At 29.6% G+C, this 19,093-nt stretch overlaps 1 protein-coding gene across 1 annotated transcript in view; it reads right to left on the bottom strand.

Annotated features, from left to right (window-relative positions):
• LOC136086518 (properdin-like) overlaps nucleotides 1-6,156 on the bottom strand; it is a 92,249-nt gene extending 86,093 nt beyond the window's left edge. The window contains exons 1-2 of the mRNA XM_065808790.1: nucleotides 6,072-6,156; nucleotides 3,937-3,989 (exon numbers count right to left, since the gene is read on the bottom strand). Coding sequence (XP_065664862.1) covers nucleotides 3,937-3,988 — 52 coding nt within the window. The 5' untranslated portion in view covers nucleotide 3,989; nucleotides 6,072-6,156. The remainder of the gene's footprint in view (nucleotides 1-3,936; nucleotides 3,990-6,071) is intronic.
• Between the last annotated feature and the right edge of the window lie 12,937 nt (nucleotides 6,157-19,093).

Here is a 19,093-nt window from a genome sequence, read left to right as displayed (position 1 = left end):
ATTTAAATCACTAAAGTTTGTTAATCATCATATGCAAATTATTCTACATTCAAACTTTTATAAAATGTAGAGTTTTGTATATGTTATATGTATATATATGTATATATATATATATATATATATATTTATATATATATATATATATATATATATATATATATATATATATATATATATATATGTGTGTGTGTGTGTGTGTGTGTGTTTGTGTGTGTGTGTTTGTGTGTGTGTGTGTGTGAGTGTGTGTGTGTGTGTGTGTGTGTGTGTTTGGTTGTGTGTGTGTGTGTTTGGTTGTTTGTGTGTGTGTGTATGAGCTATAGTGGCATTATATATGAATATATATATATATATATAAATATATATAAATATATATATATATATATATAAATAAAAATATATATATATATATATATATATATATATATATATATATATATATATATATATATATATATATAATAATAAATATAATAGCACTGATGATTTTTTTTTTATAATACGGTTATAAGCAAGTTTTATTCATTTCAGAACAATTATGAGACATTGTAAAGTAACAGCATTAAAAGATGATTGGGATCCCAATAATATGATCCGAGCAGAAAAGAATGTTTTGACAAAAACTTTATCCGAAAGAAAAGCTGTTGAGATATTTGGAGTCAAACGTTCAACTCTTAAGAAGAGAATTAAAGAAGCTCAACTATCACCAGACGGTTTAAGTAAACTGCAATGTGTTCCATATAGTAACAGTTTTATGAAAACTTTTTTAGTATCAGAGGAACACGAGCTGGTTCAATGTTGTTTAGTTTCTGCAAAAATGGGATATGGTTTAAGTCCTATTATGCTAAGAGCTTAATAGGACTTAAACCATACGTTAAACGTTTGAATATGCTCTCAAACTTAAGAAGAAATTACCGTATTCTCGTCAAGGTTCTGCTAAACCTTGGTAAACAAATAAACATCCTGGTGTAGAATGTTTTAGAGCGTTTTTAAGCCGTCATCCAGAACTGGTTATAAGAAAACCATAAGCAACATCCATTGGTCGAATGTCAGCATTAAACAAACATAATGTCGAAATATTTTTTAACAATCTGCATAAAGTTTTGATTAAATACAAGTTTTCACCGAATGGTATATGGAACGTTGATGAGACTGTTGTTACTACTGGACAAGTGCCAGAGCATGTTTTAGTAAAAAGAGGAGAGCGGCAAATTGCGTCTGTTACAAGTGCAGAACGAGGTATCTTGGTAACAATGTGCAATACAGTAAATGCAAGTGGATCATCAATATCACCATTCTACATTTTTCTACGTGTTTGTTTTAAAGATTATTTTCTGCAAAATTCAATTCCTGGTTCTGTTGGCACTGCCACAAATCTGGGTGGAAGGTGGAATCAACGTTTATGGAGTGGTTTAATCATTTTATAAAAAGTGTTCGACCATCAAAGGCAAACCCTGTGCTAATGATACTAGATAATCATGAGACACATATGTCGATTAACTTCATTGACTTAGCATCAGATAATGGTGTAACTGTTTTGACAATCCCACCCCATACATCACACAAACTGCAACCACAAGATATAGCAGTTTATGGACCATTCAAACGTCATTATAATCGTGAAATTGATGGCTGGTTGTATCACATCCAGGTGAAACTCAATTTATGATATTGCAGAAATTTCTGGAAAGACTTGGGCAAAAGTAACGATGCCAGTTGGCATCATTAGTGGTTTTTCAGCATCTGGTATAAGTCCATTTCAACCTGATTGATGGAAGGATAAGGATTTTTTTTTATTTCAGGTAATAAACAGACCCAATCCTGAAAGACTCAACATTATTCCAGTTTCAATAGAAATTAATAAACATATTTCTGAAGCACTCAACATCAATCCAGTTTCAGTAGAAATTAACAGACTTAATCATAAAGCAATCAACATAAATCTAGTTTCAGTAGAAATAAACAGACCCAATCCTGAAACACTCAACATAAATCCAGTTTCAGTAGAAATAAATAAATCCAATCCTGAAACATTTAACATTAATCCAGTTTCAGTAGAAATAAACAAATCCAATCCTAAAACACTCAACATCAATCCAGTTTCAGTAGAAATAAACATATTCAGTCATGAAACACTCAACATCAATACAGTTTGAATAGAAATAAATAGAAATGTTAAAGTCAATAAAAATGTAAGCAATACCCTGAATGTAGAAAGTATACGCCTTTATCCTTCTGAAAATGCTCGTTTAGAAAAATACAAAGGTGCTTGTAAAAAGCTCTTTTCTTCAATTCTTAATGAAACCCCAATTAATTAAAGAGGTTTTTCGAAATCAACAACTTCAGCGAAATTTAAAAAAACAAAACCTTTGTGAAAAACAAAAAGATGGTACAAATAAACGTCAAAGAAAATCAGGAAAGAAATCAAATAACACTTAATCTTTGAAGTTTAATGACATATAATAATGATGAGGCTGATGATATTCATGTTGAAAGAAATGACAATTGTGTTAAAGATTGTTTAAATATTTGTGAAGGTATTATATCAAATAATGATTTGTGAGCTATATGTGAAGATATGGGTGAAGACAACGAAGTGTGGTACCGTTGCAGACAGTGTGCAAGCTGATTTCATAAAACTTGGGCAAGTGCAGATAATGCCAGCCAATATATTTATGATTATTGTACTTTGACCATCTGATATTGTACTTTGACCATCTTGGTCTAAAATTGTATTAGGTAATTCAACTTATTTTAATTTTTTAATCAGAACTATCAATGTCTCAACATACCGTTTTCTTGTTTTTAAGCTCCATTTATCACCCTAATTAATTTGCATAGTGTAACTTGCTATTCATTAAATAAACAACTAAACTGCTAGTCCATTCAGTGCAAGGGACCACTAAATAGTTTGGCATGGGTCAAATTTATAGTATATTTTTACTATGTTCCGTTTGCGCACTGGCTTACAACTTCCAAAATAGTATACAATATACAAGGATAGTTAGTTAAAAATCAATCTTTCCTTCTGAATTAATTTATCTACCATAGTTTTAACAATATAGATATTGATCTTATTTATAAAAAAAGGCTTTCTCTGTGGCCCATTCAGTACAATCAAAAGTACTAAATAGACCACTTAACAATTTGGTACGGGTTACATTTATCGCACATTTTTACTATGTTCTGTTAGCGCAATCGTTTACAACCTTTAAGGATAGTTAGTTAAGAAATCAATTTTGTCTTTTAATCTAATATATTCGCCATAGTTAATGACAATATGAGAAAGTATTGAGTTTATAAAAATGCGAATTTTGTGGTCAATTCAGTACCATTGTACCCTACTACTCATGCGCTGAGTTGGCGGTGGCAGGAGTTGAACTCGTTTGTTCAACAGTCCGGGTTATAACTTTTCGTTTGACGCTCTAACCAACTGAGCTATCCAGCCACTGAGTATTACTTCGTATATTTTTCTCTCAAACAGTTTATTTTAATTTTTATTTTTTTTTTAACATAAATTTTGATTTGCTTTGTTTTAACATAAAGTTTTATCAAATTTTTTGCAAAACATTGCGCAGGTTATATTATACGTTGAGAGTATATAATTATAAAAAGTGTTGCGTAGAAATAGCGGTAATTTAGAAAAATCTAAAAATTATTTACTGTTAGCATTTGTTACAACTCGGTGGATGGAACTCATGTGGATTGCGCAGTTTATTTCCTTATTTAAGACGTCACTGCTGAATAAGGTCATTCCAATGAGATTGGGCTAACCATCTCAATACTAGTTATAACTTGAACTTTTCAAAGTAAATAACAAATTAAATTTAAAAGCAGAAATAAAGAATAAACTGCAAAAAAGCATGTGGTAAAGTTAAGAAAAAGGGTAAAATAATGTCGAACTTCAAAATAAAAAATAAGTAACATACAAAAAATTACCTTTTGAAAATGTAAATAAAGAAACAAGGAACAAGCCAAATAAATAATTCATCCTGTATGAATAAAAATTTATTATAATTGATGATAAAAATTTGACATCACTTATAACTATTTAAACCGAATATAGTTAAACGAGTATTAACGTATTTATGACACAAAAGTTCTAAGATAAAAAATTAAAAAAAAAATGTTTTGAAATCACTATAAAATTCTGGTTCTTTTGAGACCCAGGTTAATATACTTTTAAAGAAAAAACAATTCACTGATATATAGAAGCCTGTGTGTAATCAAGGGTCTTCGTGGATCACCTTTTTCAAAAATTAAATGGTCTTTGGTTTCAAACCAAAGTTCATCTGTTTTTTATACAGTAAACGGTAAATACCAAAAATTTAGCAAAAAGTCAACACCCTAAGATATAGATATATATATATATATATATATATATATATCAATATATATATATATGTATATATATATATATATATATATATATATATATATATATATATATATATATGTATATATATATATATATATATACATGCATACATACATATATATATATATATATATATATATATATATATATATATATATATATATATTTATATATATATATATATATATATATATATATATATATATATATATATATATATATATATATATATATATATATATATATATATATATATATATATATATATATACATTTATATGCCTAATGAGTGTTTATAAGTGACTAATGTTTTAAAGTAACAATTTAAATGTCTTTAAATAATTATTTTATAAATAATTTTAATAACAAAATAATTGTAAAAAATTAAAAATACTTGGCTAAAAGTTTTATGAAAGAGTTTCCTAATTATTTATATTGCATTGCGACAGTAGAAACAACTTTACGGCATATCTTTTCAATCCTTACGGAATCAGGGAGTTCAAGAAATTTGTGGCATTTGGCATTCATATTATAGATATGGTGATAGCAAATGCATTGAACGTCATCTAGCCTCAATAATGTGACCAATCAATTAATTTATGGATTTTTTATAATTATCTTTATTTCAAACGTTTTTAAACTAAAAACTTACTATTAAGAATAAACCATTTTAATGAAAAATCACACTGAAAAAAATTATTATTGGTTCATGAATGATTGCTTCAGAAAAATACAGATTTTCAAACCGTTTGTTAATCTTGCTCTACTGAAAATTTTTCGACAACTGACTGAAATCTTTGTTTTTGGTGAAATTATAATTTTTAACTTTTTTTTTGTGCGTGTATATTTTTTTAAAGTTTATACTTAATTTTTATCAAATAACACATAGACTATTAGTAAACGACAAAACATTTTTTTTAGTTTTTTTTTATAATGGCTAATGAAGAATAGCAAATTAAACAAGATAAATGTTTTTATAAAAATTAAACAATAAAGGTTACAAAATGGGTGGAGAGGAAACTGTTAATGTGCCCAGCAGGCGCAGACGTCCGTAAAAGTACGACGTCCGACGTCCAACAACGTTTCGACGTCCAACAAACGTCTCATGTCCGTAGGATGTCCGTAATACGTCAAGCGGATATATTGTTGCCACTGGGTAGCCGGTATTTTCAAATTCCAATTCGTTTTCTAAATATTGTTAACGTGTATTTATACTTATAAGTAATTTATTACACTTCAAAAACGGTTTTACAATTAATTTTATAGGTAATAGGGAATCAAAATTTTTTAGGGATGGCTAAGCGAGTTTATTGTGCCCGCTTTTGGAAAAATAGTTGTTACTTTTTATAAAATTTACTAAATTTAAGGCGAAAAAACGAATAGTTATCCATCTAGCCCCGATTACGCAACCAGATGACAAGTTTATGAATTTTACAGTTTAATTTTTACTATAAATTTTTCTTGCAAACTTAAAACTTATGCAGGTAATGATTCATTATACTGCAACAAACATATAGACAAAATATTATTGGTCTATGACTAACAGTTTTGCAAAAGCTAAGTATTTTTCAAACCGTTTGTCATCTTGCTTTCCGTAAACACTTTAAATAAATAATCAAAACACGCAAATGAATAAATTTAAAATTTAATTAAAAACACAGATAACAAAAAAAGACAAATAAAAAAAGGTTCACACTTTTAAGATTTATACTTCCTGATTAACAGCCAGCAAACAATTAATGAAAAAAAGGAATGAACTATTTCATATGCATATAATTTTGACGCTCAATGCTATTGTTTAAAGGACTAATTAAAAACTGCAAAAATACTTATTCATCTCAATGGTAATTTGAAAAATAATAAACATAACAAAAATTTGCAACATTCTTAAATTCAATAAAAGTTCAAAAAACTAATTCTTTTCGTAACTATTTGTATTTATTTATAAGTATCTTTAATTTAATAAGTGAGAACTACTTTATATGCTTATAGTAATTGACGCCAGCTCAATGCTATTGGTTAAAGAACTAATTATAAACTGTAAAAGCACTGATTAATCTCTATGACAATTTGAAAAATATTAACATTACAAAAGTTTTCAACATTCTTAAATTGAATAAAAGTTCAAAAGACTAATTCCTATTAGGAAAAGGAAAAAATAAGTTTTTTCTAAAAGCGGTTTTTTGAATAAACCGCGATTTCTAATATTTTTTAGTGTATTTTTTATTATACATATTTCAGGAGAACAACATCAGCAAAAACATAAACATATATAGCAACAATGTCATATAAGTAAATTGAATATAATTGAGCAGCAAACAAATGTCTTTTTAATGGTTAGTTTTACGTTTCTTAAGACAATAAACACGTTAAAAACATAAAGCATTAACTTATTAATCATCATTTAATCTTGACCTTAGTTTAGTGACAAATAGATCACTTGCTGAAAATGACCTTTCAGCCACTTGTTACTGAGCTAACTTCAAAGCCGTGATCAACAATTCTAAGTTGCTTGTTTGTTTTTTTGTTAGCTCAAATACTATCATTTCTTTGAGCATTTGTTTGGAGGTTGGAATGTTTTGCTTCTTTGGTAAAACCCCTTTGACTGTCTCTCTAATAGAGAACTCGAGCTCTTCTGACAAGGAAGTAAATTGTTGTACTTGTTCTTGACTAGTTTCATTATCTGACTAATTTTCCTCATCTATAGACTCACTTCTCTTTTGCTCAAACAAACGATTAAACAAACTTGATACTGTGGTAGCAATTGCATTTCTCTTTGGCATGGAATTTTCAAAAATGTCATGAGTTGCTCCATTATTTACATCAGGATTATTCAGATATTTAACTAAGTTTACTAATATAGCATTCCTCCTCTCAGTAACTTTTTTAGCAAATTAGCTCTTGACTAAAGGTGTTTTCCTGGCTTTTTAGCTGCTTGATCTTCAGAATGCTATCAGATGAGAACAAGTTCGAATCTCTTCTCCAAAGTGCTTCAGCACCAATCTTGATTGGATCTGAAGCGTATACTCGATTTTGTATGATGGTAAATTCAGACTCAGAAATCATAATATCGCCTAATAACTCAATCAGTGACATTTAAATATATTTCTAAAGGGTAACGAATTTTGAAATCATATCTTGAAAGCTAGTCAACGTGTCAAGAATCTAAGATTAGCTGCAGCTCATTTGCAAACTCAGACTTGACATGGTTTTTCAGAATTATGTTAATTTTAATTGAAGACTTTTGAAACAATCTAACACATTTTCTGACCTTGTTCTGTGACATCCTCCCTGATCATTGGAAGAACAAAATTTACAGATTACCCTGAAACAGCTGGGTACCTGATATATTTTTAAGTCGCCGTTCATAAGACTAAAAACAATCAAATTAACGTTTAAATTCAGTTAAACATATTTTATAATTGAGGGGCTCAGAGGAAAAGGCATACAAGTGATATTTCTTAACAAGGGAGAAAAACAATATTTTGCAAAGTTGTTTATTGTAAGTTCTTATGGTGCATTTTAAAAACAAAAAGTGATTGAATAATTGAAAAATATGTGCTTTTAGGCAATATTTGTAAAATTTCAAAAATTAAATGTATATTGACAGGTCAAACTAAGGTAAGAGTCACTTGTATTATTCAGACGTGTACAATCAGTCAGAGGAAAAACAGTACAAGTGATTTACATTTTATTGTTTTAAACACTACAACAATATGTCTGCGTTAGAAAAGTTATAACATGATAACTAACATGTACTTAAAAATATGATATAGATTTAAAAGAAGAGGTAATATTAGAATATATTTTAATTAGGGTATATTAACCAAACTAATCGCTTTCGTCCATCATGCGATCAAGTTCATCTTCATCGACATCGTCTTCTTCGTCAGAAGACGTGATAACCTGAGTTGCAGTTCTTGTTGCTGTAGTTCTTCCACGTCCTCCACGTCCTCCAGGTCCTCCTCGTCCTCCTTGTGTAATCACAGCACCCCTTCCGCGGCCCCGGCCGCGTACTGGAATAGGGGTGTGCCGCATGTTTCGATAAAATTGATGATGCACTGGGGGATTCAACTCCAGCAATTCTAGAAGATTTTCCTACATGGCAGCCTTTGTTTCTAATGGCTGGTCGTACAACGGATCTAGTCGTATCGTCGGAGGTCTACCTACAAAACTGCTCAACCAGTCTGCCGTCTTAAATGGAATTAAGTCTTCGGTAAGACTCTCTTTAAACTGTTTTTCAGTTGGTCTGTCTTTCTGTACCCGTAACCAACGGATTTCCCGCCAGCGGATTGGATTTTTCTCAGAGTCCTTCTTTGTGTTGTTTGTGATTGCATCCATGTTTGCGACGGATATAAAGTCTTCAGTCAACATTTTCGTGATGCGAAAGTTCTTACTGGACAGTTGAACAGTATTAATCCAATTGTCAGGTACAAATACATATGGGGTTTTCTTCTTGGCCTTTTCAATGATTCCAAAGTCTTCGTCACATTCCATGTAGGTGTAGCTAGGTTCCAAAAATTTGTGATCCACCGTCTCGATAACCGTTTCTTTCACCACATACATCCAGAATTTTAGGATATTTTTATTCTTGTTTTGCCCTCCGCAACTATCGCTGCAGGCTACAATGTGTTTAACATTGTCAGGCAAACCATCGACAAACTTTTTCAAGCAGGAAGCTACTTCTTGAGAGCCGCGAGATGCGGTGGACTCGTCCCACATAGACATGTCCGCCTTGCCTGTTGCAAGGTTGTGAATGGCAAAATTATATGTCCACAGGACACGCATATAAAAAACTTTATTTGTTGTAAGAACTGGGGTCGGTAGAGTTTGTTGCAGATCAAATGTGATGGCTACAACGGTATCATCACACTTTCCCTGTTGTTTGGCTGACCTTTTAGATTCCACCGCTTTCTCAGCCTTCCGGTGATGAAGATCCCGTTTCGTTTTTATACTGTTTGCCTCACCGTCAACGCAGGTTTTCAATAGGTTTTCAAACAGATCACATTTATGACAAGTATCCGTGTGAGGTGGATGAAAACTAATGTTGAAGTCCTTGTTGAATATGTTCCTGTAGCACCACAGCAGAACGAGCTTCCGGTTGACTTCTACATACTTTTCTACCTACATGTTGTACATGCACTGTAATGTGAGGTGAGATGGAAGATAAGTCTTGTTTGGGTTATCATGCCTACTGTAGTGACTCTAATATTTTGGGAACAAGTTGATGTGCGACCGTACGAAGTCTAAATCACAATCCGAGATCTTATGCTTGTCTGGCCACTTTCCTCGACCGTCTTGGGGAGATATCCCGCTTTTGGACCGATTTTTCGTAACATGACAAAAACGAGAGTTTAATATGTCTAGTGTCTTTAAAAAAAAGTCTTTACACACTCAATGGCCCGTTAAGGATATAGTTTTCGAGATGGTCTTATTTGCAGTAGCATTTGCATTCACCCTTTTCGGCTCACCGACCTTCACACACCCATTCAGATATGCCGTTTGATGGTCAAACGAACCAAGCTTCCAGAAATCATTGAAGATAGTTTGTCGCTGGTCTTCAGTTATATTTAAGCAGCATTTGTAACGGCACCTGTGCATGTAAGGTTTCACAGATCTGCTTGCTTTAGGAATGCCTCTGTGGCCGGTATATGCGACTCAAGAGTTACGCTTCCTCTTAGCAACATCCTACTTACTTTCGTTCCGTTGTCGCTTACGACCTTTTCTCTGTTGAGGAGCTGGAGGAGGTAGGGTAGGCTCAGGTTCAACATGTGATTCTTCTTCAGAATCGTCTCCACTGGATTCCTGAACAGTATCCGAAGAAGAGTTTGACGACGGTCGATACTCGTCGCTCTCAGGATCGTCCACATCGGACTCAGATTCTACACACAAATACAAAATTAGTACATAATAATATTATGTACTAATATTATTATGTATGTAATATTATGTACTAATATATGATATGTAATATGTAACCTAACTTTTGAAGTTGTATCACTTCACTTAACATCTGCCCTTGATTACTTTTCGGTTTAAAATGGCTCAGAGTTAAAATTAATACTCTTACTCTGAGGAGTCATTCATAATATTATATATTATATAGTATTATGAATGACTCCTCAGAGTAAGAGTATTAAGTTTAACTCTGAGCAATTTTAAACCGAAAAGTAATCTAGGGCAGATGTTAAGTGAAGTGATACAACTTCAAAAGTTAGGTTAAGTTATGTCTAATGCAGCCTAGACCAGATTTATTTAAATATTTACATTATAAACTTTAAGTATTTGTTTGTGTTGCATAGAACAATGTAAAAATGAATATTTACCATTCGTTAGATCTTCTAAAGACCTCAAATCAAGTCGTTTAGACGACTATCCCACCATTTCTATGTAAACAGAATGCTTGGACTGTCACTTGTACTGTTTTTCCCCTAACCAAAACACCACATTGGTGAAGAAGTATTATTGCCCGCACACAGAATGCGCTGGTTGTTTGAAAAATCACTTGTATTATTTTTCCTCTAAACAGAACCGTGCTTTAGCTATCCAATGATGCACTTAGATCGCTTTGGGAAAAAATGTCACTTGTATGCTTTTTCCTCTAAGCCCCTCAATTGTTAAACTGATATAGAGTTTACTAGTGAAAAGTTTCTTTAACCACTGTAAATATATTGCGCAAATAATACAAGTACGTCGCAAACCATCAAAAAAAGGTTTGCGACGTGTTTTCATGCTTGCAAACTCATTTATTATGCCTTCATGGCTTAATTGCCTTGCAACCTTGTTCTTAATTGACAGCATTGTTAAGGAAGAAAAACGTTCATTGACTATTGTTGACCTATTTAAAGATATAAAGAAATATAGCTACATGTATTTATGTATAATGAAGCAAGATTATTTATACTAACCTATGAAAAGTTTTAATTAGGTTTAACTTGCTGAAGCTACGTTCTGCAATTGCAACAGTAACTAGTAAAGTAAAAGTGATTCGTAATGCAATAGCTAGATTGGAATAAGTTTCTTGCAGCTCTTCTTTGTAGATGTAGTTTAGGAAGTCATGTTCAGATTTTAGATTTAGATATTTTTTTTCTCCTTTATAACTGTGACAAATCGTTTTAACTCCATTGCCAAATTCGCAGAATCTCTTCCACCAAGCTTCATTTGCAAACTTTTGCAATATAGAGACAGAGAACTTCTTTACAGGCTTTGCTAAGACTCTCAGATTGGTAAAGAAAGTCATAAAGCTTTGTGACAATGCTTATTTATTCAAAACGCTCTTTTACTGATGCAATTGACATACCAATTGGTGGCAAAAAAAAATTTGCATTATATGATGTTCAAGTGGCCGAGTGTGATCAACACACTCGTATGAAGAAATTGATTTTTTTTTCGTGAACGCCCTATCGGAAAAACCTTCTTCATTACCTGATTTCTGATGCCTTAATACGTGTGTCGGAAAATCTATTTTTACAATACTCATAAAGAAATGCATTTGTTGCCTTTTTTTCACAAGCTTATATATAAAGAAAGGTTGCAGAAGACTGAAGAAGCTTTCTTGGCGGAATTGTTATCCCATTTGATTATGACCCATATATCAACCTATTTATAACCTGGTTTCAAAAAATGTGTTATTTTGGGGTAATTTGGGATTTCCTCTCTGGCTGCAGATTTTTCTCCTCTTAGTGGCACCACTTTTCACTTTTTTTATTCCAGTAATTTTATTGTGAGAAACTAACGAAAGATAATTATAAATTTTGGCCAACCTTTTTCATTATTTGTTTTTTATGATATAAAAACTAACAACGCATGATTAAAAAAAAAAAAAAAACCAAATAAAAATGCAAAACAAAAGTCCTTATGATTATGGACTTATAATCATTTAGACTTTTCACTCGATCCTAAGTAAAATGTTTCGATCTCATCGAAAAAAATTTCTCCGTGTTTTTCGATCTAATCAACCATGTATACGCAACACCGCCTCACATGTGGCGTCATTTTTTTAATCTCATTGAGCTGTATCTTATTACACGCTGTTTATATTTCTTGCAAGTTTCATTTCTATGTCTTCAAAAGGGTTGCAAAGCTTTCGAACTGGAAGGAAAATAATAATAAATGTTATTGGTAAAAATAAAAGTAAATTTACAAGAAAGTGGTATGATTCAAAAAGTTTTCAAAGTCGAGTTGGTGAAGTTAACGGTATTTCTTTTCCATCAAAACCATACAAAAAGTTGAGTAAAAATACGGTCATTAAAAAGGATCTTTATAAATCTGCTTTAAAACTAAATCTTGTGAAGTCTTGTGGTAATGGCCCACATCAAATGATTTTAATTATTTTTTTGGAAAACAAGAAATTAATTACAAAACGCTTTCTTTGTATTTTTTTAAAAACACTCTGACATGTTTTCTTTGGAAATTTTTTTCAAGATTTTGAACATTTTTTTCAAGATATTGAACATTTTTCATCATTTGAAAAATTTGTCAAAGAATCGTTTTCCATTATTGCATTAATGTATTAATGTTTAAAGTAAACATAATGAAGATTTCTTGTAATGTTACAGTAAATAATGGCAAAGGCAATGGGGTGGCACTTACTTGTAAAGATAACCAAGATAGCATTGACATTGTTGAAAAAGAGAAAGCAAGTTCCGTACTTTGATATTGCAAAAAAACAAGTTGAAAATTGAAATTTATTGAAAAAATGAGCTCTAACTTTTAAGTTATAAAAATCATCCATATCACTCTTAACATCAAGATACAGCAATCATATAAATAAAGATTCTAATACTGATTTTTTGCTGAATATACCTTGTTGTATATGCAATAAAATTAAACCCCTAAATGAATTAATTCAATGTCCAGATTGTCTTTATATTTGATATTGCCACAATTGTTGGGAGAATATATCAAAAACTTTCTCTTTTTCATAATGCTCGTATTTGGTGTTCAAAGGTTTGGATAATTTTTGTATAGATAGGTTCTTTTTCAAAGTAACAGTAAAAAGTTTAGAATAATTGTTACTCTGTTATTTTTTTAATATGCTATTTTTCTTTTGATTAAAGAAATCCAATAATTAACATTTTTTATGTAATTAAACATATCACTATTTACAAATTTAAGGCTGGGTACTATAAGACTTATAATGGTGAGCGACAGATCATCAAATTGTCAATGTGTAAATAATTTAAATAGAGAAGTGATAGTCTTTGATGCTTCAGGTATTAATGTTAATTAATACTAGTTTATGATAATAGGTTCCAAAAATATTATTATAAATTAAATTATTTTGTTAATTGATTTAAGTTGTCCTGATTTTCTTTTTGAAACAAATTTGAATAGTGGCTTTTTCCTTTTGTTTTTTTGCTTTTTACAACTTAGGTACACAACATGAGTCATATGTAGGTGAATGTTTGTGTTCTCCAAGTGTCGTAGATCTTTTGTTTGAAAACAATTTTTGGCCTAGTTCTCCTGTCCATTCAACTGCAGCATTCAGCTATGAGTTAATGGATTTGATTGAAGCATTGTTTTTAGATGGGAATGTTGCTGTTGAGTCATTCTGCAAATCTTTGTTTACAAAATCAAAAGGAAATGATTATTTTAAGGTTATTGTATGAGTTCTTATAAGTCTTTAAAACTTTTTTTTACATACTATTTTTTTACCTATATTCTTTTATAAAGTAATAAAGTATAAAAATTTACCTGATAGATAAAAAATTAGAAAACTATCCAATTGAAATATACATAAAATTAATTATTGTTTATTATTAGTTTGACACAGTATATAAATTGTTAACTGCTTAGTGTTTTTTAAGTTTTCTTTTGTTTAAAAATAACTTTCAAACCTTCAAGTCAAGATTTTAAAACTTTGCTGAGTTATCTGTATGTCCAGCATGTCCTAAAGTACGTAAAATACATTGATAATATACTGTATATAATCTCTTTTTTTTTTGAGAAACTTTAACATTTAATATTTTTTTAAGTAAATGTTTGTTGTTTCTAGTTAAAGAATTATTAATTTAAATATTTTGAACAATTTTCAAATTTACATTTTAAATATTTGTATAAATTAAATTTTTCAGGAGTCTGGTACATTAGTGTTATCATTCGATGCACTGTTTGGACCGGAAAGAAAGTTTTCATCAGGGAAAAGTCATTATAAACCAGTTCTAAAAAATCTTTATCTGATCGATCAATCAATTGTAGATGAATTTGTTGTTAGTTATAACTCTAAGCTATTATCCCAAGAGTTAAAGGTATTTTTTTTTCATTATATTTAGCATTATTGTTTATCAAAGAAAGTGAAAACTTGAATCTTTAACAACATTTTTTAGGCATATAATGATTTTAAAGCAATAAATTCACTGAGATCTAAAAAAGCTAATGCAAAACTTGATGACACAGGAGTTTTTGGTTGTGCTTGCAGACACAAAGTACCTCGAAAGTTTTTCAATCTGAAGTTTGGGGAAAGGTTTTCTTCAAAATAGTTTTCTGTATTTTAATAATTGAATTACAAAGAGTTTTAAATGTAAAAAATTTGTTTGAAACAAATCAAAATGTTTTAAAAATAAAGTCGATCACAGCATCAAAATGACAAATTTTAACCTTAACGGGAAAATTTTTGATTGAATGTGTCATTGATCAAACTCAATGTAAATCTCATCAATGTTTACAAAAAGGTGACTTTCTTCATTCTTTATAAGCAGCTACATTTCGGTGGAGACTCATCGCATACGCATGATGAAAATAGTTGCCATATATGATTAAAAAGTATAACTGAATTCATTTCAATCACTTCAACTCACTCATCGTGTGGCTTATGCGAGAAGCAGGGTAAAAATAACAAAAGCAACGAAAGAATTACTCCCTGCATTTATAAGCATAACGATTTTTCCAATTTTTAGAAGGAAAGAAGCGAAGTAAACTTTTGTTAAAAGTAAACTAAAAGGTTTGATTTAGTAATTCAAAATGGTTGCCGAATGTTATACGATTTTTACAATTTGATATACAATGATCGACATTAATTTGTATTTAAGAAAGTAGTATTGCTGTGGCATTGTTGCTACTCTATTATGACTATAACTCACAGCTGTGGCATTGCTGCTACTCTATTCTGAACGTTTTGAAAGAAATCAAACTAACAAACACCGATGGTTTTTTAATTGTTATTTTTATTATGTAATGGCAATTTAAGTATTCTCATAAAATTAGAATCAACAGTTTTACATAAGCTATTAAATCGAAAGAATCCAAAAACTGATTAACAATATTTTTCAATATATAGAGGAAAGTCAGTAAGTTTTTACTTGCATGAATATTTTGTTATAAAACTAATACTAGAATTTTATGTAATGCTAATGGAAATTGGTACTTTTACATTTTGTTATTGTTCACAATTGTAAAGAAAAAGGTATGGTAACACTCTATAAGATAATGATGGATTTCTGTAGATGAACTCGGAATAGAAAATCGTCATATAAACTTTTGTAAAACTTTTTTGCGTTCGTAACTCGCTGTTCTAACAAAAAGCCTGCAATTGAAATGAAACTTCGTTTTTGTTATTCAAACATTTCCCTTATTTGGACGTGTTTTTTTTTTTTTAATTGCTGATTTGGTAAATTTACAATATTTTATTAAAGTTTGTATTCGGAAAAATTTATTATTTGTGGATATTTGAAATTTCAATTTTCATAAAATTAACAAATTAAAGTAATTTTTACTTTTACGTACGCAGGCTTTTCGTCATTTAAAAAACCCCCAGTTCGATGTTTTCATTTTCGTGTTGAATATATTGAATTAAAACGTTGTACGAATTTAATTTTAGTTTGTTTAACAGTAGTGAAGAAAAAGTCTTTGATTGCTTGTGCATAAATCTCAAATTTTAAGTAATTAGTATTTTTCATATAATTTTTTACGTTTTAGTTTTTAACTACCAAATTCTGTGTGCTAGAAGGTTTATAACACAACAGCATGGTAGACAGCTGAGTTTCTTTTAAGGATTAAATATTTTTATTTGCATTAGTTTTTCAGATAGGTACAAAAAAGTCATAAATGCTGCCTAAACTATTAGCTAAGCAATGTGAGTACGCACAACTCAGAGGTTCCTTATAGATTTATTTGATTGTATAGAGTTTTTATATATAAATAGCTGTTTTATATATATATATATATATATATATATATATATATATATATATATATATATATATATATATATATATATATATATATATATATATATATATATATCATAAAATGAAAATATTTTTCAGAAGGTTTTTGAATAGAGACAGTTTGTTCTTTACCCAGGTGATAAAGACGTGTTTTTGCATAGTTTTCTGAAAAAAGTTTAGTCAACCAAAATAAATGGTTATCAGTTGTAGCTGAGTCAAACAAATGAAAAGTTTGTTCATTCAATATTTCTATACTCAAAAATTAACTAATAGGTTATGAATGTTTTTTTTTAAGGTGCTTTTACATACATTTATATTTTAAACTAGGAGTGATTATCCCTAAACTTTAATGGGCAATCAACATTTAAAGATAATAATTTATATGTATTATGCATTTATTAATAACAAACATGTTGACGATGTTTGATAGCATACATGTGTATTCAAAAAATGCTCTTAATTAATTTTAAAGTTGTTTTGAATAACAAGTGAAAAATGTTTAAAAAATTATATTTTATAATTAATATTCTTATTAAATTTTATATCAATTATTTACATTCATGTATTAAATAATCCTAGAAAGATCCCCTGAGTTGTGTGTGCTTACAGAATTCAGCTAATAGTTCATGCAGCATGTACATATCTGATCTCTTGCAACAAAAATTGAAAATATAAAATTTCCCAAAATTGTAAGTAGATACCACTGCCGCTTACTATGCAGTTATTTTATCAACCTTCAAATACTGCATTGGGTAGCTAAGAACTAAAAGATACACAACTTGCACATAAATATTAATTTAATCTTAAGTTGCACTTAAAAATTATATCTAATATTTTGAACTTTAACATTTAAACAATTTCTTTGTTTAATTTTTTTAAAAATCATTTCAATTCTTTAAACCTATTTAAAATTTATTTCATAGTCTAGTTTTTCTTTCAAAACTCTGTTTAATTATTTTCTTTCATATTTCTGTAAAGCCTTACAAAATGTACATCAGTCACCGCTAAAAGCTCTGATCACCGCCATCTTGGGAGGCCAATTTTAGCTTCAAATTTAAAAAAAGCAAACTATAGAATACACTTTCCAGTTATATTTTGAGATCAGTGAATGTCATTCTGCCCGTTGGGCACGTGCCTTGTATTTAACTACTATTTAACATGGTCGGCACAGCCTCTCTGATTTTTAATTGAACGGCAGTGTGGTCAATGCGGCACCGACTATAATATTTTACCATTGGCGCCACGTCGACCACCGATGGTTGAAACATCAAAAAACACAATAAACCATCCCAAAAATATCTCACTAACATTGTAATATTCGACTATATTTTCTCTAATAATATTATTTAATTTCATTAATATATGAAAGTAAATTTATTATACTTATGTATTTCATTTTGCATTCCTTTAAGTTTTAGAAAATATGCAAACTATAATATATTAATAATTATCATAATATTAAGTATTATCTATAAAAATAGCAAATACTGAAATTTCGATTAAAAAACTATAAGTCGAAAAAAATGCCTAATATAAAAACCTCCCTCTCAGGTCAACAAACATGACTCAAAAACTTAAAATCCAAAACGAGAACTTTACTCTTAACTATAATACAATCCTTGTTTAATACATAATCCATGCATAGTAGGTGATATTTGCATAATACAAGATACATACGAAATACACAAAATCAACATAAACTGCTTTTAGTGGCTTAAAAAGAAAAACAGTTATAAAAATTTGAAGAAAAATATCAAGTCAGTAAATGCATAAAACTTTTAATATTTAAATATATGGAGCCATGCCATGGCAACACTAAACATATGCTGCAAGTAAACTACAGATTACAATTCTGACAAATTATTTAGTGTTCTGTTTTAGGTGGTAGAGAGAGATAACTTCTTGGTGGTAGGGAGAAGAATTTTTCAACATTATATAACATAATATTATAACTAATGATAATGTTATAATTATAATTTCTTTAAAACATCACCTTAGGTTAGATTGTGTAATTTACTGGCCCTGTGTTGAAAATAAAAGTTGAAATAAAAGTTGCAATAAAACTTATTTGGTGAAAAACTGTGAATAAGAAAGCTTAAGGAGAAATTTATAAGTTAGAGGAAATAAATTCATTCAAAAGAGAAATTGATAAAGTTTATGGTAAAATATCCAGACAATTAAAACTTATTACTTGAGGATTTTAATAATCAATGCATAATACAAAATTTAGCTTGTTACATTTAAAATACACTTTACATTTCAAACCAAAGCTGTTAAAGTATATATTAAAATGCATCATTATTAGTTAAGCAATAATACTTTAAATAAAGCTTGTAAATTAAAAATAATATCAATATTATCTTGGTTTTCATCTATATAGGTTAATAAAGTTGAACCCATTGATGATGGATATTTCAAAACATGTCCATCTAGCAAGCCACTTACTTTTATAACGAAAGGAACATATTTCTTGTAAGGTATATATGTCTTTTACTAAACTTACTATGTAGTTCAATTGGTAAAGCAAGTCTAGCAATTTCTGAAAAAATAA

This window comes from Hydra vulgaris, chromosome 10 (genome assembly GCF_038396675.1).
Source record: "Hydra vulgaris chromosome 10, alternate assembly HydraT2T_AEP".
NCBI lineage: Eukaryota > Metazoa > Cnidaria > Hydrozoa > Anthoathecata > Hydridae > Hydra > Hydra vulgaris.
Note: the sequence above shows the minus strand (reverse complement) of the source record. Positions and strands in the feature narration are given on the sequence as shown.